General features: G+C 42.1%; 2 protein-coding genes across 5 annotated transcripts in view; one reads left to right on the top strand and one right to left on the bottom strand.

Moving 5' to 3' along the window:
• LOC115177510 (choline transporter-like protein 4) overlaps positions 1-1,251 on the top strand; it is an 84,553-nt gene extending 83,302 nt beyond the window's left edge. Inside the window, exon 22 of the mRNA XM_029738346.1 lies at positions 1,006-1,251. Coding sequence (XP_029594206.1) covers positions 1,006-1,118 — 113 coding nt within the window. The 3' untranslated portion in view covers positions 1,119-1,251. The remainder of the gene's footprint in view (positions 1-1,005) is intronic.
• On the bottom strand, positions 1,241-24,133 carry LOC115177506 (steroid 21-hydroxylase-like). Of its 4 annotated transcripts, XM_029738338.1 has the most exons (12): positions 23,917-24,133; positions 23,050-23,241; positions 22,810-22,899; positions 21,845-21,999; positions 20,846-20,941; positions 12,327-12,437; positions 12,076-12,162; positions 11,825-11,920; positions 10,830-10,943; positions 3,035-3,201; positions 1,886-1,989; positions 1,241-1,672 (listed from the first exon to the last, which is right to left on the bottom strand). In XM_029738338.1, the coding sequence occupies exons 1-12, from the start codon at positions 24,089-24,091 to the stop codon at positions 1,425-1,427; spliced, it is 1,635 nt and encodes a 544-aa protein (XP_029594198.1). In that variant the 5' UTR covers positions 24,092-24,133; the 3' UTR covers positions 1,241-1,424. The 4 variants fall into 4 exon arrangements, with proteins under 4 accessions (XP_029594198.1, XP_029594199.1, XP_029594200.1 ...); XM_029738339.1 differs by lacking the exon at positions 23,050-23,241 and having other exon boundaries at positions 23,917-24,131; XM_029738340.1 differs by lacking the exon at positions 23,917-24,133 and having other exon boundaries at positions 23,050-23,897.
• Positions 24,134-24,258: the final 125 nt, after the last annotated feature.

Below are 24,258 nucleotides of genomic sequence, written 5' to 3'. Positions count from 1 at the left end.
AGTATAGTAAGGTACAGTATAGTAAGGCACAGTATAGTAAGGTACAGTAAGGTATAGTAAGGTGATATAGTAAGGTACAGTAGAGTAAGGTACAGTAAGGTATAGCAAGGTTATATAGTAAGGTACAGTAGAGTAAGGTACAGTAAGGTATAGTAAGGTGATATAGTAAGGTACAGTATAGTAAGGTACAGTAAGGTATAGTAAGGTGATATAGTAAGGTACAGTATAGTAAGGTACAGTAAGGTATAGTAAGGTGATATAGTAAGGTACAGTAGAGTAAGGTACAGTAAGGTATAGTAAGGTGATATAGTAAGGTACAGTAGAGTAAGGTATAATGTAGTAAGGTATAATGTAGTAAGGTACAGTGTAGTAAGGTATAATGTAGTAAGGTACAGTGTAGTAAAGTATAATGTAGTAAAGTATAGTATAGTAAAGTATAGTATAGTAAAGTATAGTAAGGTACAGTATAGTAAGGTACAGTAGAGTAAGGTACAGTATAGTAAGGTACAGTAGAGTAAGGTATAATGTAGTAAGGTACAGTATAGTAAAGTATAATGTAGTAAGGTATAATGTAGTAAGGTACAGTATAGTAAAGTATAATATAGTAAGGTATAATGTAGTAAGGTACAGTATAGTAAAGTATAATATAGTAAGGTATAATGTAGTAAGGTACAGTATAGTAAAGTATAATATAGTAAGGTATAATGTAGTAAGGTACAGTATAGTAAAGTATAATATAGTAAGGTATAATGTAGTAAGGTACAGTGTAGTAAGGTATAATGTAGTAAAGTATAGTATAGTAAAGTATAGTATAGTAAAGTATAGTAAAGTATAGTAAGGTACATTATAGTAAGGTACAGTAGAGTAAGGTACAGTAGAGTAAGGTACAGTAGAGTAAGGTACAGTGTAGTAAGGTATAGTATAGTAAAGTATAGTATAGTAAGGTACAGTATAGTAAGGTGTAGTAGAGTAGTTGAGTGACTCCAGTGTTTCTCCCTCATACAGTGGAAGACATAGAGAGGAATGATGGAACTATGCAGAAGCCTTATTACATGTCCAGGAACCTGATGAGGATTCTCCGCAAACCCAAACCGTTTGTTACAGCCCTGCCAGAGTAGTAGTAACCTTTAACCCCTGAGTTAACCCCTAACCTTTAGCCCAACCCTCTTCTAATAAACCTATCAGCATTCTCATTAAGGCTACCTTTGATGTATCTATTTAGGGAGTCAGAAATGCATCCTTCGTTGTTAAAAGAGGAAGTATTTATTAGAAATGGAAAATATTATTCTATATATTCCAATTCCTTCACCATTACTGCACAATACTATACAATATATGCCTTCTCTCACAGGGATACTTCCTCTAGAGCCTAATGATTGATACAAATGTAATGTGATCACTGTACATGAACAAACTCGGAGAGGTCAAGGCCCTGGTCTGGGCCGTGCTATGACTGTGTAGGCCTTGGCTTTGAGTACCACACTGGCTACTCCTGTCAGGTCTGGCAGAGAGGCCCGGCTTTCAGCAGGTACGAACTGGAAATCACTCAACAAGTAGGCGGTGAACAGAAACAATTCCATTTTGGCCACAGCCTCCCCCAAACACAGCCGAGCGCCCCCTCCGAAAGGCAGGAGAGCACGCGTCGAGGCCCCCCCACCCTCCAGGAACCGCTCTGAAAGAGAGAGGATCTACTGTTAGTTGCTGCTGGAACTATGTTGCTGAGCCAAGTGAAAGGAATGCTAGTCTGCATCCCAAATGGTACCCTATTCCCTATATAGTGCACTACTTTTAACCTGAAACTTATGGGCCCTGATCAATAGTAATTCACTATATAGGGAATAGGATGCCATTCGGAACATTACCAGTACACTCAATAGCCCAGCACCTGGTTTGAAGGCATAGGGATCCGTCCACACTGCAGGGTCATGATGCGCCCCAAACAAATTGGGGATGATGACAGTGTTCTTAGGGATGAAGTAGCCTGCAATACTGAACACATATGGAATAGACACAGAGTTATACATAGCACATACATTGAGTATACCAAACATTAGGAACACCTTCCTAATATTGAGTTGTACCCCCCTCCCTCAGAACAGCATCAGTTCATTGGGACATGGACTACAAGGTGTCCAAAGCATTCCACAGGAATGCTGGCCCATGTTGACTCCAATGTTTCCCACAGTTGTGTCAGTTGGCTGGATGTCCTTTGAGTGGTGGACGATTCTTGATACACACAGGAAATTGTTGAGCGTGAAAAACCCAGCAGCGTTGCAGTTCTTGACACAAACTGATGCGCCTGGCACCTACTACCATACCCCGTTCAAAGGCAATGAAATATTTTGTCTTGCCCATTCACCCTCTGAATGGCACACACACACAATCCATGTCCCAATTGTCTCAAGGCATAAAAATCCTTCTTTAACCTGTCTCCTCCCCTTCATCTACACTGATTGAAGTGGATTTAACAAGTGACATCAATAAGGGATCATAGCTTTCACCTGGATTCACCTGGTCAGTCTGTGTTGTGGAAAGAGCAGGTATTCTTAATGTTTTGTATACTCAGTGTATAAACATGCATTAGTACTGTATGATGAGGTATTACATTTAGGTAGAAAAACGGCATAGAAGAAAAGTTGGCAAGGCAAATGTACTGTACAAAGCAGAGTAACAGCATCAAAACATAAGCTCCCATAGGATGGTGAAAGTTAAGCTGTATAGTACTTTCCCACCGTGCATTTATTGAGATGCTGTGTAGAGTAATCTTATACAGTAATGATATACACTAAAGATACACACTAAAGATATACAGTAATGCTATACAGTACTACAGTAAGTATGTCTCAGAGGAGACTGGTGGGAGGGGTTATAGGAGGACAGGCTCATTGTAATGGCTGGAATGGATTTGATGGAACGGAGTCAAACACATCAAATAAATGGAAACCACATGTTTGACTCTGTTCCTTTTATTCCATTTTAGCCCGTCCTCCTATAGCTCCTCCCACCAGCCTCCTCTGGTATATCTTCCATTCACCTGCTGTCTCTGATGGCTCTGTGAGGCACGGCTAGCGGAGCCACAGGTCTGAGTCTGAGCACCTCACTGATCACAGCACACAGCACTGGCAGCCTGTGTCTGTCACTGTACTGAGGGTAGCGCCCGTCCAGCACCGAACACAACTCATCATACACTCTGTACTGCACCTAGGGAGGAGGAAAGGGAGAGAGAGAGAGAGAAGCATAGCACCAGGGTCAGCGCACTATCAAATGATGTTTTTTGACATCATTGTAAGCCTGCCACACACACTATATGATACATTTATTACATTTAAGAATGAGTGTGAGTTTTTGTCACAACCCGGCTCGTAGGAAGTGACAAAGAGCTTTTATAGGACCAGAGCACAAATAATAATATAATAGTAATCAATAATTTTGCTCTTTATTTAACCATCTTACAAATAAAACCTTATTTAAAACCTTAATCTAAAATTGCGAATAACTCACCGCAGGTTAATGAGAAGGGTGTGCTTGAAAGGATGTACATAACTGCACATAAATGCAATATTGGGATGTATGGGAGAAAGTCTCAGTCTTAAATCATTTTCCACACAGTCTGTGCCTGTATTTAGTTTTCATGCTAGTGAGGGCTGAGAATCCACTCTCACATAGGTACGTGGTTGCAAAGGGCATCAGTGTCTTAACAGCGCGATTTGACAAGACAGGATACTCTGAGCGCAGCCCAATCCAGAAATCTGGCAGTGGCTTCTGATTAAATTACATTTTCACAGAACCACTTGTTGTAATTTTGATGAGGCTCTCTTGTTCAGATATCGGTAAGTGGACTGGAGGCAGGGTATGAAAGGGATAACGAATCCAGTTGTTTGTGTCATCCGTTTCGGGAAAGTATCTGCATAATTGCGGACTCAGGTGCTTCGCAAAATCACATTTGACATTGTTTATAAACTTGAGTTAATTTTCACACAAAAAAACATACAATGATGGAAAGACCTGTGTGTTGTCCTTGTTAATGCAGACAGAGAAGAACTCCAACTTCTTAATCATAGCCTCAATGTTGTCCCACACACTGATTATAGTTGTGGAGAGTCCCTGTAATCCCAGGTTCAGATCATTCAGGCGAGAAAAAACATCACCCAGATAGGCCAGTCGTGTGAGAAACTCATCAGACAAGTGAAAATTATGGTCACTAAAGAAAACTTTAAGCTCGTCTCGCAATTCCAAAAAACATGTCAATACATTGCCCCTTCATAACCAGCGCACTTCTGTATGTTGTAAAAGCGTTACATGGTCGCTGCCCATATCATTGCATAGTGCAGAAAATACACGAGAGTTCAGGGGCCTTGCTTTAACAAAGTTAACCATTTTCACTGTAGTGTCCAAAACGTCTTTCAAGCTGTCAGGCATTCCCTTGGCAGCAAGAGCCTCTCGGTGGATGCTGCAGTGTACCCAAGCAACTGCTTGCACGCATGTTACCACTCCACTATGTCTCCCTGTCATGGCTTTTGCGCATTCAGTACAGATACCAACATGAGTAGCAGCTACGTTTGGCTACATTACAGACCATTAGTGGAATTCCCGTGAGAGAATAACAATTAATGTGATTGGATGTTAATTATTTGACTAGGCTACCTGTATTAGACATTGTGTTGTTATTTCGCTGAACACTAGATGGTTTAATTTTTCTTGGGGCAGTGAAACGAGGCAACTCAGGCGAGGAAAAAAACCTTACCCAAATGTATAGCCCCATTGGACTGTTTGAAAATGTGAAGCAGAAAACATTTAAAAAAAAGTGTGAATCACATTTTTATTTGACGTACTCCAGACAACATGCGCGTACCCCTGGTGGTAGTATAGTGTATCTAGTTCTGTAGTGTAGTATAGTGTATAGAGTTCTGTAGTATATAGAGTTCTGTAGCGTAGTGTATAGAGTTCTGTAGTGTAGCGTAGTGTATAGAGTTCTGTAGTGTAGCGTAGTGTATAGAGTTCTGTAGTGTAGCGTAGTGTATAGAGTTCTGTAGCGTAGTGTATAGAGTTCTGTAGCGTAGTGTATAGAGTTCTGTAGTGTATTGAGTTCTGTAGTGTTGCGTAGTGTATAGAGTTCTGTAGTGTAGCGTAGTGTATAGAGTTCTGTAGTGTTGCGTAGTGTATAGAGTTCTGTAGTGTAGCGTACTGTATAGAGTTCTGTAGCGTAGTGTATAGAGTTCTGTAGCGTAGCGTAGTGTATAGAGTTCTGTAGTGTAGCGTAGTGTATAGAGTTCTGTAGTGTAGCGTATAGAGTTCTGTAGTGTAGCGTAGTGTATAGAGTTCTGTAGTGTAGCGTAGTGTATAGAGTTCTGTAGCGTAGTGTATAGAGTTCTGTAGTGTATTGAGTTCTGTAGTGTTGCGTAGTGTATAGAGTTCTGTAGTGTAGCGTAGTGTATAGAGTTCTGTAGTGTAGCGTAGTGTATAGAGTTCTGTAGTGTAGCGTAGTGTATAGAGTTCTGTAGTGTAGTGTAGCGTAGTGTGTAGAGTTCTGTAGTGTAGCGTAGTGTATAGAGTTCTGTAGTGTAGTGTATAGAGTTCTGTAGTGTTGCGTAGTCTATAGAGTTCTGTAGTGTAGCGTAGTGTATAGAGTTCTGTAGTTTAGCGTAGTGTATAGAGTTCTGTAGTGTAGCGTAGTGTATAGAGTTCTGTAGTGTAGCGTAGTGTATAGAGTTCTGTAGTGTAGTGTATAGAGTTCTGTAGTGTAGCGTATAGAGTTCTGTAGTGTAGCGTAGTGTATAGAGTTCTGTAGTGTAGCGTAGTGTATAGAGTTCTGTAGCGTAGTGTATAGAATTCTGTAGTGTATTGAGTTCTGTAGTGTTGCGTAGTGTATAGAGTTCTGTAGTGTAGTGTATAGAGTTCTGTAGTGTAGCGTAGTGTATAGAGTTCTGTAGTGTAGTGTATAGAGTTCTGTAGTGTAGTGTATAGAGTTCTGTAGTGTAGCGTAATGTATAGAGTTCTGTAGCGTAGTGTATAGAGTTCTGTAGCGTAGTGTATAGAGTTCTGTAGTGTATTGAGTTCTGTAGCGTAGTGTATAGAGTTCTGTAGTGTATTGAGTTCTGTAGTGTAGTGTATAGAGTTCTGTAGTGTAGCGTAGTGTATAGAGTTCTGTAGCGTAGTGTATAGAGTTCTGTAGCGTAGCGTATAGAGTTCTGTAGTGTAGTGTATAGAGTTCTGTAGTGTAGCGTAGTGTATAGAGTTCTGTAGCGTAGTGTATAGAGTTCTGTAGTGTATTGAGTTCTGTAGTGTTGCGTAGTGTATAGAGTTCTGTAGTGTAGCGTAGTGTATAGAGTTCTGTAGTGTAGCGTAGTGTATAGAGTTCTGTAGTGTAGCGTAGTGTATAGAGTTCTGTAGTGTAGCGTAGTGTATAGAGTTCTGTAGTGTAGCGTAGTGTATAGAGTTCTGTAGTGTAGCGTAGTGTATAGAGTTCTGTAGTGTAGTGTATAGAGTTCTGTAGTGTAGTGTATAGAGTTCTGTAGTGTAGCGTAGTGTATAGAGTTCTGTAGTGTATTGAGTTCTGTAGTGTTGCGTAGTGTATAGAGTTCTGTAGTGTAGCGTAGTGTATAGAGTTCTGTAGTGTAGCGTAGTGTATAGAGTTCTGTAGCGTAGTGTATAGAGTTCTGTAGCGTAGTGTATAGAGTTCTGTAGTGTATTGAGTTCTGTAGCGTAGTGTATAGAGTTCTGTAGTGTAGTGTATTGAGTTCTGTAGTGTAGTGTATAGAGTTCTGTAGTGTAGCGTAGTGTATAGAGTTCTGTAGCGTAGTGTATAGAGTTCTGTAGCGTAGTGTATAGAGTTCTGTAGTGTATTGAGTTCTGTAGTGTAGCGTAGTGTATAGAGTTCTGTAGCGTAGCGTATAGAGTTCTGTAGTGTAGCGTAGTGTATAGAGTTCTGTAGTGTAGCGTAGTGTATAGAGTTCTGTAGCGTAGTGTATAGAGTTCTGTAGCGTAGTGTATAGAGTTCTGTAGTGTATTGAGTTCTGTAGTGTAGCGTAGTGTATAGAGTTCTGTAGTGTAGCGTAGTGTATAGAGTTCTGCAGTGTATTGAGTGCTGTTGTGTTGCGTAGTGTATAGAGTTCTGTAGTGTAGTGTATAGAGTTCTGTAGCGTAGTGTATAGAGTTCTGTAGCGTAGTGTATAGAGTTCTGTAGTGTAGCGTAGTGTATAGAGTTCTGTAGTGTAGCGTAGTGTATAGAGTTCTGTAGTGTAGCGTAGTGTTTAGAGTTCTGTAGTGTAGTGTAGTGTATAGAGTTCTGTAGCGTAGTGTATAGAGTTCTGTAGCGTAGTGTATAGAGTTCTGTAGCGTAGTGTATAGAGTTCTGTAGTGTGGTGTATAGAGTTCTGTAGTGTAGCGTAGTGTATAGAGTTCTGTAGCGTAGTGTATAGAGTTCTGTAGTGTTGCGTAGTGTATAGAGTTCTGTAGTGTTGCGTAGTGTATAGAGTTCTGTAGTGTAGCGTAGTGTATAGAGTTCTGTAGTGTAGCGTAGTGTATAGAGTTCTGTAGCGTAGTGTATAGAGTTCTGTAGCGTAGTGTATAGAGTTCTATAGTGTATTGAGTTCTGTAGTGTAGCGTAGTGTATAGAGTTCTGTAGCGTAGCGTATAGAGTTCTGTAGTGTAGCGTAGTGTATAGAGTTCTGTAGTGTAGCGTAGTGTATAGAGTTCTGTAGCGTAGTGTATAGAGTTCTGTAGCGTAGTGTATAGAGTTCTGTAGTGTATTGAGTTCTGTAGTGTAGCGTAGTGTATAGAGTTCTGTAGTGTAGCGTAGTGTATAGAGTTCTGCAGTGTATTGAGTGCTGTTGTGTTGCGTAGTGTATAGAGTTCTGTAGTGTAGTGTATAGAGTTCTGTAGCGTAGTGTATAGAGTTCTGTAGCGTAGTGTATAGAGTTCTGTAGTGTAGCGTAGTGTATAGAGTTCTGTAGTGTAGCGTAGTGTATAGAGTTCTGTAGTGTAGCGTAGTGTTTAGAGTTCTGTAGTGTAGTGTAGTGTATAGAGTTCTGTAGCGTAGTGTATAGAGTTCTGTAGCGTAGTGTATAGAGTTCTGTAGCGTAGTGTATAGAGTTCTGTAGTGTGGTGTATAGAGTTCTGTAGTGTAGCGTAGTGTATAGAGTTCTGTAGCGTAGTGTATAGAGTTCTGTAGTGTTGCGTAGTGTATAGAGTTCTGTAGTGTTGCGTAGTGTATAGAGTTCTGTAGTGTAGCGTAGTGTATAGAGTTCTGTAGTGTAGCGTAGTGTATAGAGTTCTGTAGCGTAGTGTATAGAGTTCTGTAGTGTATTGAGTTCTGTAGTGTAGCGTAGTGTATAGAGTTCTGTAGTGTAGCGTAGTGTATAGAGTTCTGTAGTGTAGCGTAGTGTATAGAGTTCTGTAGTGTAGCGTAGTGTATAGAGTTCTGTAGTGTAGCGTAGTGTATAGAGTTCTGTAGCGTAGTGTATAGAGTTCTGTAGCGTAGTGTATAGAGTTCTGTAGTGTATTGAGTTCTGTAGTGTAGCGTAGTGTATAGAGTTCTGTAGTGTAGCGTAGTGTATAGAGTTCTGTAGTGTAGCGTAGTGTATAGAGTTCTGTAGCGTAGTGTATAGAGTTCTGTAGCGTAGTGTATAGAGTTCTGTAGTGTAAGAGTTCTGTAGCGTAGTGTATAGAGTTCTGTAGTGTAGCGTAGTGTATAGAGTTCTGTAGTGTATTGAGTTCTGTTGTGTTGCGTAGTGTATAGAGTTCTGTAGTGTAGCGTAGTGTATAGAGTTCTGTAGCGTAGTGTATAGAGTTCTGTAGTGTAGCGTAGTGTATAGAGTTCTGTAGCGTAGTGTATAGAGTTCTGTAGTGTAGCGTAGTGTATAGAGTTCTGTAGTGTAGCGTAGTGTATAGAGTTCTGTAGCGTAGTGTATAGAGTTCTGTAGTGTAGCGTAGTGTATAGAGTTCTGTAGTGTAGCGTAGTGTATAGAGTTCTGTAGTGTAGCGTAGTGTATAGAGTTCTGTAGTGTAGTGTATAGAGTTCTGTAGCGTAACGTAGTGTATAGAGTTCTGTAGCGTAGCGTAGTGTATAGAGTTCTGTAGTGTAGCGTAGTGTATAGAGTTCTGTAGCGTAGTGTATAGAGTTCTGTAGCGTAGTGTATAGAGTTCTGTAGCGTAGCGTAGTGTATAGAGTTCTGTAGTGTAGCGTAGTGTATAGAGTTCTGTAGTGTAGCGTAGTGTATAGAGTTCTGTAGCGTAGTGTATAGAGTTCTGTAGTGTAGCGTAGTGTATAGAGTTCTGTAGTGTAGCGTAGTGTATAGAGTTCTGCAGTGTATTGAGTGCTGTTGTGTTGCGTAGTGTATAGAGTTCTGTAGTGTAGTGTATAGAGTTCTGTAGCGTAGTGTATAGAGTTCTGTAGCGTAGTGTATAGAGTTCTGTAGTGTAGCGTAGTGTATAGAGTTCTGTAGTGTAGCGTAGTGTATAGAGTTCTGTAGTGTAGCGTAGTGTTTAGAGTTCTGTAGTGTAGTGTAGTGTATAGAGTTCTGTAGCGTAGTGTATAGAGTTCTGTAGTGTGGTGTATAGAGTTCTGTAGTGTAGCGTAGTGTATAGAGTTCTGTAGCGTAGTGTATAGAGTTCTGTAGTGTTGCGTAGTGTATAGAGTTCTGTAGTGTAGCGTAGTGTATAGAGTTCTGTAGTGTAGCGTAGTGTATAGAGTTCTGTAGCGTAGTGTATAGAGTTCTGTAGTGTATTGAGTTCTGTAGTGTAGCGTAGTGTATAGAGTTCTGTAGTGTAGCGTAGTGTATAGAGTTCTGTAGTGTAGCGTAGTGTATAGAGTTCTGTAGTGTAGCGTAGTGTATAGAGTTCTGTAGCGTAGTGTATAGAGTTCTGTAGCGTAGTGTATAGAGTTCTGTAGTGTATTGAGTTCTGTAGTGTAGCGTAGTGTATAGAGTTCTGTAGTGTAGCGTAGTGTATAGAGTTCTGTAGTGTAGCGTAGTGTATAGAGTTCTGTAGCGTAGTGTATAGAGTTCTGTAGCGTAGTGTATAGAGTTCTGTAGTGTAAGAGTTCTGTAGCGTAGTGTATAGAGTTCTGTAGTGTAGCGTAGTGTATAGAGTTCTGTAGTGTATTGAGTTCTGTTGTGTTGCGTAGTGTATAGAGTTCTGTAGTGTAGCGTAGTGTATAGAGTTCTGTAGCGTAGTGTATAGAGTTCTGTAGTGTAGCGTAGTGTATAGAGTTCTGTAGCGTAGTGTATAGAGTTCTGTAGTGTAGCGTAGTGTATAGAGTTCTGTAGTGTAGCGTAGTGTATAGAGTTCTGTAGCGTAGTGTATAGAGTTCTGTAGTGTAGCGTAGTGTATAGAGTTCTGTAGTGTAGCGTAGTGTATAGAGTTCTGTAGTGTAGTGTATAGAGTTCTGTAGCGTAACGTAGTGTATAGAGTTCTGTAGCGTAGCGTAGTGTATAGAGTTCTGTAGTGTAGCGTAGTGTATAGAGTTCTGTAGTGTATTGAGTTCTGTAGTGTAGCGTAGTGTATAGAGTTCTGTAGTGTAGCGTAGTGTATAGAGTTCTGTAGTGTAGCGTAGTGTATAGAGTTCTGTAGTGTAGCGTAGTGTATAGAGTTCTGTAGCGTAGTGTATAGAGTTCTGTAGCGTAGCGTAGTGTATAGAGTTCTGTAGCGTAGCGTAGTGTATAGAGTTCTGTAGTGTAGCGTAGTGTATAGAGTTCTGTAGCGTAGTGTATAGAGTTCTGTAGTGTAGCGTAGTGTATAGAGTTCTGTAGTGTAGCGTAGTGTATAGAGTTCTGTAGCGTAGTGTATAGAGTTCTGTAGTGTTGCGTAGTGTATAGAGTTCTGTAGTGTACCTCAGGCCTGTGCAGTAGGAAGGCCACAGTCCAGCTGAGCCAGGCAGCTGTTGTCTCTGTTCCCCCGATCAGAAGGTCCACAGTGGCCATGTGGACGTGAGTGTCTGTCAGGACCTGTGAATGGACCATGTCCTTACTACAGACCATGACCATGGATGTGACCCAAATGGTGCTCTATTCTCTATATAGTGCACTGCTTTTAACCAGGGCCATGGTCAAAAGTAGTGCACTAGGGAATAGGGTGCCATTTCGGATGCGCAATATAACTATTACATATACTATTACATATTTATAGCAAGTAGTAGGCTTATATTGTAAGCATTTGCTATGTGATTTTGATTGATAACCATGATAAAACACAGCCTGGTCTCATAGACTAGACCTAACATGGTAAACGTTAATCTGGAAAACTCAAATTAATATGATATGTTACGTTTGGTGTGGTTACATAAGAAAGTTACTTAACGCGAACGTCTAGCAACCCAAGGGTTGTGTGTTTGAATCTCGTCACGGATAACTTTTATCTAATTGGCAACTTTGCAACTACTTTCTACTTTTTAGATGCTTTGCAACTACTTAGCATGTTAGCTAACCCTTCCCCTAACCAAAACTTTAACCCTTTAACCTAACTCCAAACCATAACCTTTCTAACGTTAGCCTTAGCCACCTAGCTAACGTTTGCCACAACAAATTAGAATTTACATTTTACATTTTTACATTTTAGTCATTTAGCAGACACTCTTATCCAGAGCGACTTACAGTAGTGACTGCATACATTTCATACATTATTATTTATTTTTTCCCATACTGGTCCCCCGTGGGAATTCGCAACATATCATACTTTTTGCAAATTGCAAACATATTGTACACATTTCTATTAATACATACTATACAAAACGTAACCTATAAAACTAATTGTTGTGTCCCAGATTCACTTTACTATCTTACGTCTACATCTGAGTTCAGGTTGTAAACCATGATAAGCCAGAACCTACCACACCCTGTGTTGTGTCCTGGGGCTTCCCAAGGCCGTTGAGGAGAGCGCCTGTGATGGCAATGGCGTCCTCAGATGTTTTGCTCGGTGCCTGCATCTGTGGCAGCAATACAGTTCATATATTCCATATGCTACCAATGTACCCATATTACATTACAGATGCTTTTTTAAACTTTGACATGATTGTCTTTGTGATTGCTGCTGGCTACTTGAACATATGTTTGAAAAAGAAGCTACAGTATTCACACCAACCCTGTACTCATCCAGATGTGTTCTGATGATTTCATCTCTCCTGGCCACCTCTTTCAGAAGACGGGAGAATGGAGGATTGGGCAATTTCTTGGACAAATGGGAACAGATCAATATAATTACATAATAGAATCACATATTCACACTTATGTTTGCACCGTTTTAGACATTTTTAATTTGTGTATCAGAGTAGCTGTCTGTGCATGCAGTTTCCCTGTCAGATAGTGTAGTATGAGTGTATAAAGTTGACCAACCCTGAGCAGTGGGAAGGAGTCCAGAGCAGAGATCCAGGGAGAGCCCCATAGAGACACGATCTCATTAAGACAGCCATGCAGTCTCTGCAGCTCTGCAGAACTCTTCTCATACTGAAAGACACCGACAAATAGACAAAGGTTACAAACACAGACAAATGAATCAGTACATTACAGGAAGTCCCACTTATACCATTTACCGTTTGATACTACTGTATGTAAAGCGTCTTTGGCTCCTTGAAAAGTTATTAAAAAATCGTGTTATTATCATTATCATAATAATACTAATAATTATTATAATAATTATTATCAGTTTCATAATTATTATTATTATCATTAGTATTATCATTATTATTATTCTTATTATCATAATTACTATTAGCATTATCCTTAGTATTATCATTATTATTATTATCATTATCATAATTATTATGATTATCATACTTATAATTGTTATTATTATTATCATAATTACTATTATCATTATCCTTAGTATTATCATAATTATTATCAGTATTATTCTTATTTACATCACACACAGTAGTACAGTAGATGCTTTGCCATATGTGGCATAACCCTTTTCCACCTTCTATAACATGATTTTACATTATTCATAAAGCACCAATACGTTTTTCTTTTATAAAGGATTGATAAACCCTTTCAGGTTGTTGTTAGATTAAACTGGGATATAATGAGATATTACTTCAACACTGAAACAATGTACTATTACATAACCCACTGGGCACAGACATCAGTTCAACGTTTAGTTTTGATTTACATTTGTTTGAGTTGTCAACTAACGTGAATTCAACGGGAAATCAACAAAAAATGTCACCAATGGTGATGGATTTAATGGATTTAGGTTAAAAGTTGGGTAAAAGAATAAATAAATCCCTTACGTTGATGAGTTTTTGCAAATCCAATTAGTTTTCCACGTTGATTCAACTTCATCACACAGATTTTTTTGTGTTGAAATGACTTGGGAACAATGTTGATTCAACCAGTTTTTGCCCAGTGGGAAGTTTATTGGATCAAAATGTGTTGTTGGTCAATTTGATGTCATTCGTTGCGTAAAGTTGCACAACCTTAACAGTAAACTAACCATGCATGGCTATCACTGTAAGCACACCACCCACATACCCAAAACACACGGACGACTGTGTGATCACGCTCTCCACAGCCGATGTGAGTAAGACCTTTTAACAGGTCAACATTCACAAGGCCGCAGAGTCAGACGGATTACCAGGACGTGTACTCAGATCAAGCGCTGACCAACTGGCAAGTGCCTTCACTGACATTTTCAACCTCTCCCTGTCTGAGTCTGTAATACCAACATGTTTCAAGCAGACCACCATAGTCTCTGTGCCTAAGAACACTAAGGTAATCTACCTAAATGACTACCGACCCGTAGCACTCACATCTGTAGCCATGAAGTGCTTTGAAAGGCAGGTCACGGCTCACATCAACACCATTATCCCAAAAACCCTAGACCCACTCCAATTTGCATACTGCCCCAACAGATCCACAGATGATGCAATCTCTATTGCACTCCACACTGCCCTTTCGCACCTGGACAAAAGGAACACCTATGTGAGAATGCTATTCATTGACTACAGTTCAGCGTTCAACACCATAGTGCCCTCAAAGCTCATCACTACGCTAAGGACCCTGGGACTAAACACCTCCCTTTGCAACTGGATTCTGGACATCCTGACGGGCCACCACCATGTGGTAAGGGTAAGTAACAACACATCCGCCACGCTGATCCTCAACACGGGGGCCCCTCAGGGGTGCGTGCTCAGGTCCCTCCTGTACTCCCTGTTCACTCGTGACTGCACGGCCAGGCACGACTCCAACACCATCATTAAGTTTGCTGATGACACAACAGTGGTAGGCCTGATCACCAACAACAACGAGACAGCCTATAGGGAGGAGGTCAGAGACCTGGCCGTGTGGTGCAAGGACAACAACCTCTCCCTCAACGTGATCAAGACAAAGGAGATAATTGTGGACTATTTTTATTTTTTTATTTCACCTTTATTTAACCAGGTAGGCCAGTTGAGAACAAGTTCTCATTTACAACTGCGACCTGGCCAAGATAAAGCAAAGCAGTGTGACACAGACAACAACACAGACTTACACATGGAGTAAACAATAAACAAGCCAATAACACAATAAACAAGTCAATGACACAGTAGAAAAAAAGAAAGTCTATATACAGTGTGTGCAAAAGGCATGAGGAGGGAGGCAATAAATCGGCCATAGGAGCGAATAATTACAATTTAGCAGATTAACCCTGGAGGGATAAATGAGCATATGATGATGTGCAAGTAGAGATACTGGTGTGCAAAAGAGCAGAAAAGTAAATTAAATAAAAACAGTATGGGTATGAGGTAGGTAGATTGGGTTGGCAATTTACAGATGGACTATGTACAGCTGCAGCGATCGGTTAGCTGCTCAGATAGCTGATGTTTAAAGTTGGTGAGGGAAATAAAAGTCTCCAACTTCAGCAATTTTTGCAATTCGTTCCAGTCACTGGCAGCAGTGAACTGGAAGGAAAGGCGGCCAAATGAGGTGTTGGCTTTGGAGATGATCAGTGAGATATACCTGCTGGAACGTGTGCTACGGGTGGGTGTTGTTATCGTGACCAGTGAACTGAGATAAGGCAGAGCTTTACCTAGCATAGACTTATAGATGACCTGGAGCCAGTGGGTCTGGCGACGAATATGTAGCGAGGGCCAGCCGACTAGAGCATACAGGTCGCAGTGATGGGTGGTATAAGGTGATTTGGTAACAAAACAGATGGCACTGTGATAGACTGCATCCAGTTTGCTGAGTAGAGTATTGGAAGCTATTTTGTAGATGACATCGCCGAAGTCGAGGATCGGTAGGGTAGTCAGTTTTACTAGGGTGTTTGGCGGTGTGAGTGAAGGAGGCTTTGTTGCGAAATAGAAAGCCGATTCTAGATTTGATTTTGGATTGGAGATGTTTAATATGAGTCTGGAAGGAGAGTTTACAGTCTAACCAGACACCTAGGTATTTATAGTTGTTCACATATTCTAGGTCGGAACCGTCCAGGGTGGTGATGCTAGTCGGGCTGGCGGGTGTGGGCAGCGAACGGTTGAAAAGCATTCATTTGGTTTTACTAGCATTTAACAGCAGTTGGAGGCCACAGAAGGAGTGTTGTATGGCATTGAAGCTCGTTTGGAGGTTAGTTAGCACAGTGTCCAAGGAAGGGCCAGAAGTGTACAGAATGGTGTCGTCTGCGTAGAGGTGGATCAGGGAATCGCCCGCTGCAAGAGCGACATCATTGATATATACCGAGAAAAGAGTCGGTCCGAGAATTGAACCCTGTGGTACCCCCATAGAGACTGCCAGAGGTCAGGACAACATGCCCTCCGATTTGACACACTGAACGGGGGGACTATTCGATGCTATTGCAGTCAGCCACAAAATGTTTTTGTGCTGGTCAAGGGCAGTCAGGTCTGGAGTGAATCAAGGGCTATATCTGTTCTTAGTCCCGTCCTCGACTGACGGGATGAGGTCAATACCCTTCCAGGATACCCGGGCCAGGTCGATTAGAAAGGCCTGCTCGCAGAAGTGTTTTAGGGAGCGTTTGACAGTGATGAGGTGTGGTCATTTGACTGCAGACCCATAGCGGATACAGGCAATGAGGCGGTGATTACTGAGATCCTGATTGAAAACAGCGGAGGTGTATTTGGAGGGCAAGTTGGTCAGGATAATGTCTATGAGGGTGCCCATGTTTACGGATTTAAGATTGTACCTGGTGGGTTCCTTGATGATTTGTGTGAGATTGAGGGCATCTAGCTTAGATTGTAGGACTGCCGGGGTGTTAAGCATATCCCAGTTTAGGTCACCTAACAGAACGAACTCTGAGGCTAGATGGGGGGCGATCTATTCACAAATGGTGTTCAGGGCACAGCTGGGAGCGGAGGGGGGTCGCTAGCAGGCGGCAACAGTGAGAGACTTATTTCTGGAGAGGTTCATTTTAAAATTAGAAGTTCGAACTGTTTGGGTATAGACCTGGAAAGTATGACAGAACTTTGCAGGCTATCTCTGCAGTAGATTGCAACTCCTCCCCCTTTGGCAGTTCTATCTTGATGGAAAAAGTTGTAGTTTGGTATGGAAATCTCAGCATTTTTGGTGGCCTTCCTAAGCCAGGATTCAGACACGGCAAGGACATCAGGGTTGGCGGAGTGTGCTTAAGCAGTGAGTAAAACAAACTTAGGGAGGAGGCTTCTGATGTTGACATGCATGAAACCAAGGCTTTTTCGATCACAGAAGTCAACAAATGAGGGTGCCTGGGGACACGCAGGGCCTGGGTTTACCTCCACATCACCCAAGGAACAGAGGAGGAGTAGGATGAGGGTACGGCTAAATGCTATCAAAACTGGTTGCCTAGAGCGTTGGGGACAAAGAATAAAAGGAGCAGATTTCTGGGCGTGTAGAATAGATTCAGGGCATAATGTGCAGACAGGGGTATGGTCGGGTGTGGGTACAGCAGAGGTAAGCCCAGGCACTAAGTGATGATAAGAGAGATTGTATCTCTGGACATGCTGGTTATAATGGGTGAGGTCACCGCATGTGTGGGAGGTGGGACAAAGGAGGTATCAGAGGTATGATGAGTGGAACTAGGGGCCACATTGTAAACTAAAACAATGATAACTAACCTAAACAACCATATACAAGGCATGTTGACATTTGAGAGAGACATACAGCGAGGCATAAAGTAATCACAGGTGTTGATTGGGAGAGTTAGCTAGACAACAACAGGTGAGACAACAACAGCTGATCAGCTAAAACAACAACAACAGGTAAATTGGAGATGACTGGGCAGAGAGGGTCGGTTAACTACACACAGAGCCTGAGTTCGCGGCTGGGGCCGACAGATAAACAAAAAGTAAACAGAATGTAGTACCGTGATTAATGGACAGTCCAGCTGGCATCAGCTATGTAGCCAAGTGACCAACAGGGAAGCCGCAGAGTAGTCGCTACTACGCTAGCACGCGGGCGACACGGCGCTTAAAGTTAGTAGCCCGGGGCTAGTAGAAGCGTCTGCTCCGACGGAGGCCAGTTGAAGGCACAGCGGATGGAGTATTCGTCGGCAGATCAGTCGTGGTGGTGCGGCAAGGTGCCGCGTCGACAAAGGATCCAAGCCAGATTCTCATCAACAGGGCTGTAGTGGAGCAGGTTGAGAGCTTCAAGTTCCTTGGCGTCCACATCACCAACAAACTAACATGGTGCAAGCACACCAAGACAGTCGTGAAAAGGGCACGTCAACACCTATTCCCCCTCCAGGAGACTGAAAAGATTTGGCATGGGTCCTCAGATCCTCAAAAGGTTCTACAGCTGCACCATCGAGAGCATCCTGACGGGTTGCATCACTGCCTGGTATGGCAACTGTTCGGCCTCCGACCGCAAGGTACTACAGGGTAGAGGTCGGCCGATTATGATTTTTCAACGCCGATACCGATTATTGGGGGGCCAAAAAACCGGTGCCGATTAATCGGCCGATTATTATTATTATTATTATTATGCTTTTTTATATATATATATTATATATATATATATATATATATATATATATATATATATATATATATATACACACACACACACACACACACACACACACACACACACACACACACACACACACACACACACACAGCTCTGAAGTGATAACGATACTGAAGAGTCTGCTTAGGAGACAAATACTATCAACTGTTTGAATAATAAAACTAGAGTTTAAGTTACCTGTGATGAATGCTGAAAACAAAAACTGTAATTTCTATATGCAGGAAATCCTATTTTAATAATGGGCATGGTAAGAATTGACTACCAAAGTGCGAGTCATAATTCCCATGACACCTTCTAGCAAAATCTGAAAAGCGGTTACTTCATTTGTTCCATAGGATATTTTTAGATTAACTTAAAATAAGGTCTGTGTTTGGTTTAGGCTTTCACCACCTTGCCAATTTTATAACTGTGTAGGATATAACTCTGATCAATATAAGCGAAGATCTTTTTTTTTGTAGAGTGGATTTATGAAAATATGTTGACAAACGTTACCTAGTGAGATTTACACGGGTATCAAAACGCCGAGGCGGTTTAAGCACAAAACACAGACCTTATTTGAAGTAGATCAAGACATTCTCTATGGAAGACATGAACGGTAAAATAACGAAGGAACCCCTTTCAAGTTCAGCCGCAAGTTATTACAGGAATTATGACGTGTCGACTTTTTCTCTCTAAACCATATACCTTTGACTATTACAAGCCTGCTGCTGCCTACCACCGCTCAGTCAGACTGCTCTATCAAATATCAAATCATAGACTTAACTATAATATAATAAACCATAGGTCATTAAAATGGTCAAATCCGGAAACTATCATCTCGAAAACATTATTCTTTCAGTGACATACGGAACCGTTCCGTATTTTATCTAACGGGTGGCATCCATAAGTGTAAATATTCCTGTTACATCGCACAACCTACAATGTTATTTCATAGTTCCGTAAAATTCTGGCAAATTAGTTCGCAACGAGCCAGATTCTGTATACCCTGATTCTGCGTGCAACGAACGCAAGAGAACTGACACAATTTCACCTGGTTAATATTGCCTGCTAACCTGGATTTCTTTTAGCTAAATATGCAGGTTTAAAAATATATACTTCTGTGTATTGATTTTAAGAAAGGCATTGATGTTTATGGTTAGGTACAGTCGTGCAACAATTGTGCTTTTTTTCGCAAATGCGCTTTTGTTAAATCATCCCCGTTTGGCGAAGTCCGCAGTCTTTGTTAGGAAGAAATAGTCTTCACAGTTCGCAACAAGCCAGGCGGCCCAAACTGCTGCATATACCCTGACTCTGTTTGCAAGAGAAGTGACACATTTTCCCTAGTTAAAAGAAATTCATGTTAGCAGGCAATATTAACTAAATATGCAGGTTTAAAAATATATACTTGTGTATTGATTTTAAGTAAGACATTGATGTTTATGGTTAGGTACACGTCGGAGCAAAGACAGTCCTTTTTCGCGAATGCGCACCACATTGATTATATGCAAAGCAGGACAGGCTAGATAAACTAGTAATATCATCAACCATGTGTAGTTAACTAGTGTTTATGATTGATTGTTTTTTTATAAGATAAGTTTAATGCTAGCTAGCAACGTAAAGCAGGTGGTTAGAGCGTTGGGCTAGTTAACGTAAGGTTGCATCCCCAAGCTGACAAGGTAAAAATCTGTCGTTCTGCCCCTGAACAAGGCAGTTAACCCACCGTTCCTAGGCCGTCATTGAAATTAAGAATGTGTTCTTTAACTGACTTGCCTAGTTAAATAAAGGTAAAAAAAAATAAAAAATTTAAATCGGCAAATCGGTGGCCAAAAAGACCGATTACCGATTGTTATGAAAACTTGAAATCGGCCCTAATTAATCGGCCATTCCGATTAATCGGCGACCTCTACTACAGGGAGTAGTCCGTACGGCCCAGTACATCACTGGGGCCAAGCTTCCTGACATCCAGGACCTTTATACCAGGCGGTGTCAGAGGAAGGCCCTCGAAATTGTCAAAGACCCCAGCCACCCCAGTCATAGACTGTTCTCGCTGTTACCGCATGGCAAGCGGAACTGGAGCGCCAAGTCTAGATCCAAGAGGATTCTCAACAGCTTTTATCCCCAAGCCGTAAGACTCCTGAACATCTAATCAATTGGCTACCCAGACTATTTGCATTGCTCTTTTACACTGCTGCTACTCTCTGTTATTATCTATGCATAGTCACTTTAATAACTCTACCTACATGTGCATATTACCTTAATTACCTCGACTATGTGCCCCCACACATTGACTCTGTACCGGTACCCCCTGTATATAGCCTTGCTATTGCTATTTTACTGCTGCTCTTATTTTTATTTATTTTTTCTTAAAACTGCATTGTTGGTTAAGGGCTTGTAAGTAAGCATTTCACTGTAAAGTCTACACCTGTTGTATTCGGCACATGTGACAAATGCGATTTGATTTGATCACCAACCCCACTGGATAACCAGCCTGGTTTGTTTTTCCAACTGTGATATATAACTGTGCTTATCGTGTCTCTGCTTTTAGATACCTTACCCACGCAGTGGTTGATAAAATACATGACTATATTTCCGTCATGGTTATCCCTTGGCCAAACCTGGTGTCTCTCTTCATTCTAATTCTGGTTATGTCCCAAATAACACCCTATTCCCTATATAGTGCACTACATTTTCACCAAAGCCCAAGTAGTGCACTATATAGGGAATAGGGTGCCACTCCTGGTGTATAAACTGAACAGACTCAGAGCACTGACAGATACCTGGCTTCAAATAGTGTTGGTTTTCTTCCAAATACTTGATTGAGCCTGCCTGGAGCAGCCAGATCAAATGGGTGTGGTTTCTATTTTTGGGACTTTTCCATTGGTTCCATTGTGCCAGGCAAGCGCAGACAACAAATACTATTTGAACCCAGGTGTGATCCTCACCTCTTTCCCAAAGGCCAGTGTGGTGATGACGTTACTGGCTGCTACAGTGAAATCCCCAGAGAGGTCCGCAGCTCTGCCATTATAGTCCAGTAGCACCTGATGGATCACAGGTCACATATTCAGATAGAAACTCCCTCACTGTAAACTAAATATTGATTGCCTCAATTTAAGAAGATGAGTTACCCCGCTGACTTGTAACTTCAACTTTTATTTTGCTGTAACTTTTTCAATTTGAAACAACTACATCGTCTTTACACAGGGCCACAAACAAGAAGTGCAACAAGTGATACGTCATTAAGTTGTGGTTGGCATGTTGCTGAGGTTGTGTTGCATTGTGTAATCTCCAGTTCAGTCAGTCAGTGTACTGGTACATGCTGGTTTACATTCCTTCTCAGAACACAGTGGACTTGTTCCATTCTGCTGTTCCCTCCCTTGGTACATAAAGTGTTCTGTGTTCCGTGCAATGGATCGAAATACCTGCACGTTGGTGTATGCTCCAGTATAGTTCATTACAATGTTTTGACCCCCAGAAAGGTCGAAGGTCTTCGTGGAGTAAACATTGCAATAAACTATACAGGAGCATACAACCATATAATTACATACAGAACTCTAGAATGCTGAAGCTGAGAGAATCTTTTTGTGAGGGTGGATACTTCACAAAAAGGAAATCTTTATTTCTAACAATTATGAAAGATTTTAGTTCTGGTTTAACCCAGATTAGGATCCTAGCAACATGACAAACAGTCATCCATCTTGGTCAGGGAAGCTTTCCTTTGAGAAACTGATCAAATGTGTTAAAATGTTGTGTAAAACAATGAATTTGTACACGTACAGGTCATTCTGAAAGTATTCAGACCCTTTCTCTTTTTCTACATTTTGTTACGTTACAGCCTTAATCTAAAATGGATTGAATAAATAAAAATCTTATCAATCTACACACACTACCCCATAATGAGAAAGTGAAAACAGGTTTAGAACTGTCATGTGTTTCATCTCTACTTGTCTCAGCTGGAGGGCCTGTTTCTGGATGACCCCGTGGAGCGACTGCTGGGTGCAGCGCTGCAGTGCATTATGGGCCAGACGGCGATGGGCCCTCCACTCCTCACTGTAGTCCCCCAGAGAGATGGAGCGGCCTCCCCCTGACACCACGTCTCCTGGGAGACAGAGAGAGAGGGAGGGAGGGAGGGAGGGAGGGAGGGGTAGAGAGAGGGAGAGAGGGGGAGACAGGTAGAGAGAGGGAGAGGGAGGGAGAGGGAGGGAGGGAGGGGTAGAGAGAGGGAGGGGGAGAGGGGTAGAGCGAGGGAGGGAGGGAGAGGGAGGGAGGGAGAGGGAGGGAGGGGTAGAGGGAGGGAGGGAGAGGGAGAGAGAGGGGTAGAGGGAGAGGGAGGGAGGGGGAGAGGGGTAGAGAGAGGGAGAGAGGGGGAGGGAGAGAGAGGGAGGGAGGAGAGGGAGGGAGGAGAGAGGGGGAGGGAGGGGTAGAGCGAGGGAGGGGTAGAGGGAGGGAGGGGTAGAGACAGATAGGGAGAGAGAGGGGTAGAGGGAGAGGGAGGGAGGGAGGGAGGGGAGGGGGAGGGGAAGGGAGGGAGGGGGAGAGGGAGGGGTAGAGACAGGTAGAGAGAGGGAAAGAGAGGGGTAGAGGGGGAGGGAGGGAGGGGTAGAGAGAGGTAGAGGGAGGGGGAGGGAGGGGTAGAGAGAGGTTGAGAGAGGGAGAGGGAGGGGTAGAGAGAAACAGAGAGACAGAGGGAGGGAGGGAGGGAGGGAGAGAGAGAGAGAAGGAGAGAGAGGGAGGTAGGTAGGGAGAGATGGAGGGAGCGATGAGGAAGGGTGGGGTGAAATGGAGGGCGGAGAAAGAGAATGAGGTGAAGGGTAAATCATTTGAATCAAAAGCACTGTTGGCTCAGAGTAACAGAAGTGAGTGATGGTTGCTGGGAATACTCGGGTGGTTCTAGTAACGTGTTCTTTACCGGTGTAAGAATGTGGTCTCCCAGCAAAGTCAGACCATTTCTTCACCAAGGCTTCTCTGATGATGTCACCACTGTTTAATACCACCATGGCTGCAGCAAACACAAAATACAGAGTCAAGACAAACGTACTGTAATACTGAAACCATTCACATACTGAGGATATCACATGTATAAACAACTATTCTAACTGTCTTCAAACAGAGTTAACTTGAGTCACTTGGTTGGGAGTGACTTCATTACTGGTGTTGCCACACTTGAGGCGGTAGATGTTGCCATAGCGACGTGCCAGGGAGGTCAGGTGACTGGGCAGGTGGTCATGTGCCAGCTCCAGCATGTTGCCCAGCAGAGGGAGAGAGAGAGGGCCAGGGAGAGAGGGAGAGAGAGAACAGGGAAAGAACTGATAGAAAGAGTGCAGAAGTCTAGACCCAACAGCTTGGGATGGAGGAGGTGGATAACATACAGTAGGTACACAAAGGGGAAGTTGGTTGTCATTATCTTCATAATGTTACTGTTGACCATTGCTAATCAAGCGAAGCCACATGCCCGTATGGAAAATGACTTGTCCTTTGACCATTTACATTGAGATTTACATAAGGCCTATTCATAGCCTCTAATCGAACGATAAGCAGAGTTCCAGGTAAAGCAGCTTTTGATATAGATTGTTGAACAGACTGTCATAGATTGTCCTAGACCCTTGAAGGGCCAATCAGCAGTTTCTACATCCATGATATGTATGATATTAAGGATATGTACCCATTGATTCTTAAAGAATATAACTTATAAATGCCTTAATGAGCTTAGTTCCACTCGTTCCCCATCAGAACCCAAAATATGACTTTTTTTTACTCCGATGTTTGCAAACAAAGTAAATGTCAACAAACACTGTAGAGCGTCAAAACATGGTTCCAACTATCATGTTGATATCATGGATAGCTCTGTCTATGAATTTGAGAGAGATTCCATTTCTCCAGCCACATCTCTCAGCTTTTAAACGAAACCGTGGTGGGAAGAGGGCTTTGTCTGTGTTTCAACAGCTCATTGGCCCTTTGCCTGTAGGACGTAGACTGTACAGTACATATTCAGAAGAAAGAGCATTGTATTGATTACCTGCTGACTGCCATCCACTGGGTTCTCCCTGTGTAACGTTGTCTCCTTTTCCAGGGAGGTAGATCAGCAGGATCCATAACAATGTAAGCATGACCACAGCACCCACAATCACCACTGACACATACACTGTCATTATGCAAGCTTTAAGTCTCACTCTCCTTGTCCCCCCAAACATCACCTTTCACTCTGCTCTTCCCTTTTATACAGGACTCCTCACAGACCCTGCATGTGCCACCCCTCTTCAGTGTTGGCATGGTCCTGCTCAAGGATGGGTAAATATTGTCTTGTTACCCTCTGGATAACCAACTATTATTTCAATGTATTTATATGGTGGAAAAAAAC

The sequence above is a fragment of the Salmo trutta genome, chromosome 37, assembly GCF_901001165.1.
Source record: "Salmo trutta chromosome 37, fSalTru1.1, whole genome shotgun sequence".
Classification (NCBI taxonomy): Eukaryota; Metazoa; Chordata; class Actinopteri; order Salmoniformes; family Salmonidae; genus Salmo; species Salmo trutta.
Note: the sequence above shows the minus strand (reverse complement) of the source record. Positions and strands in the feature narration are given on the sequence as shown.

What these genes read in the sequence shown, in the direction of transcription:
- LOC115177506 (XM_029738338.1), bottom strand. Translation starts at nt 24,091, where the DNA reads ATGTTTGGGGGGACAAGGAGAGTGAGACTTAAAGCTTGCATAATGACA. An exon ending in CCTCAAGTGTGGCAACACCA is followed by an intron (nt 22,900 to 23,049) that starts GTAATGAAGTCA and finishes TGTTTGCTGCAG; the next exon opens with CCATGGTGGTATTAAACAGT. An exon ending in CACTGGCCTTTGGGAAAGAG is followed by an intron (nt 12,438 to 20,845) that starts GTGAGGATCACA and finishes GGTGTCTTTCAG; the next exon opens with TATGAGAAGAGTTCTGCAGA.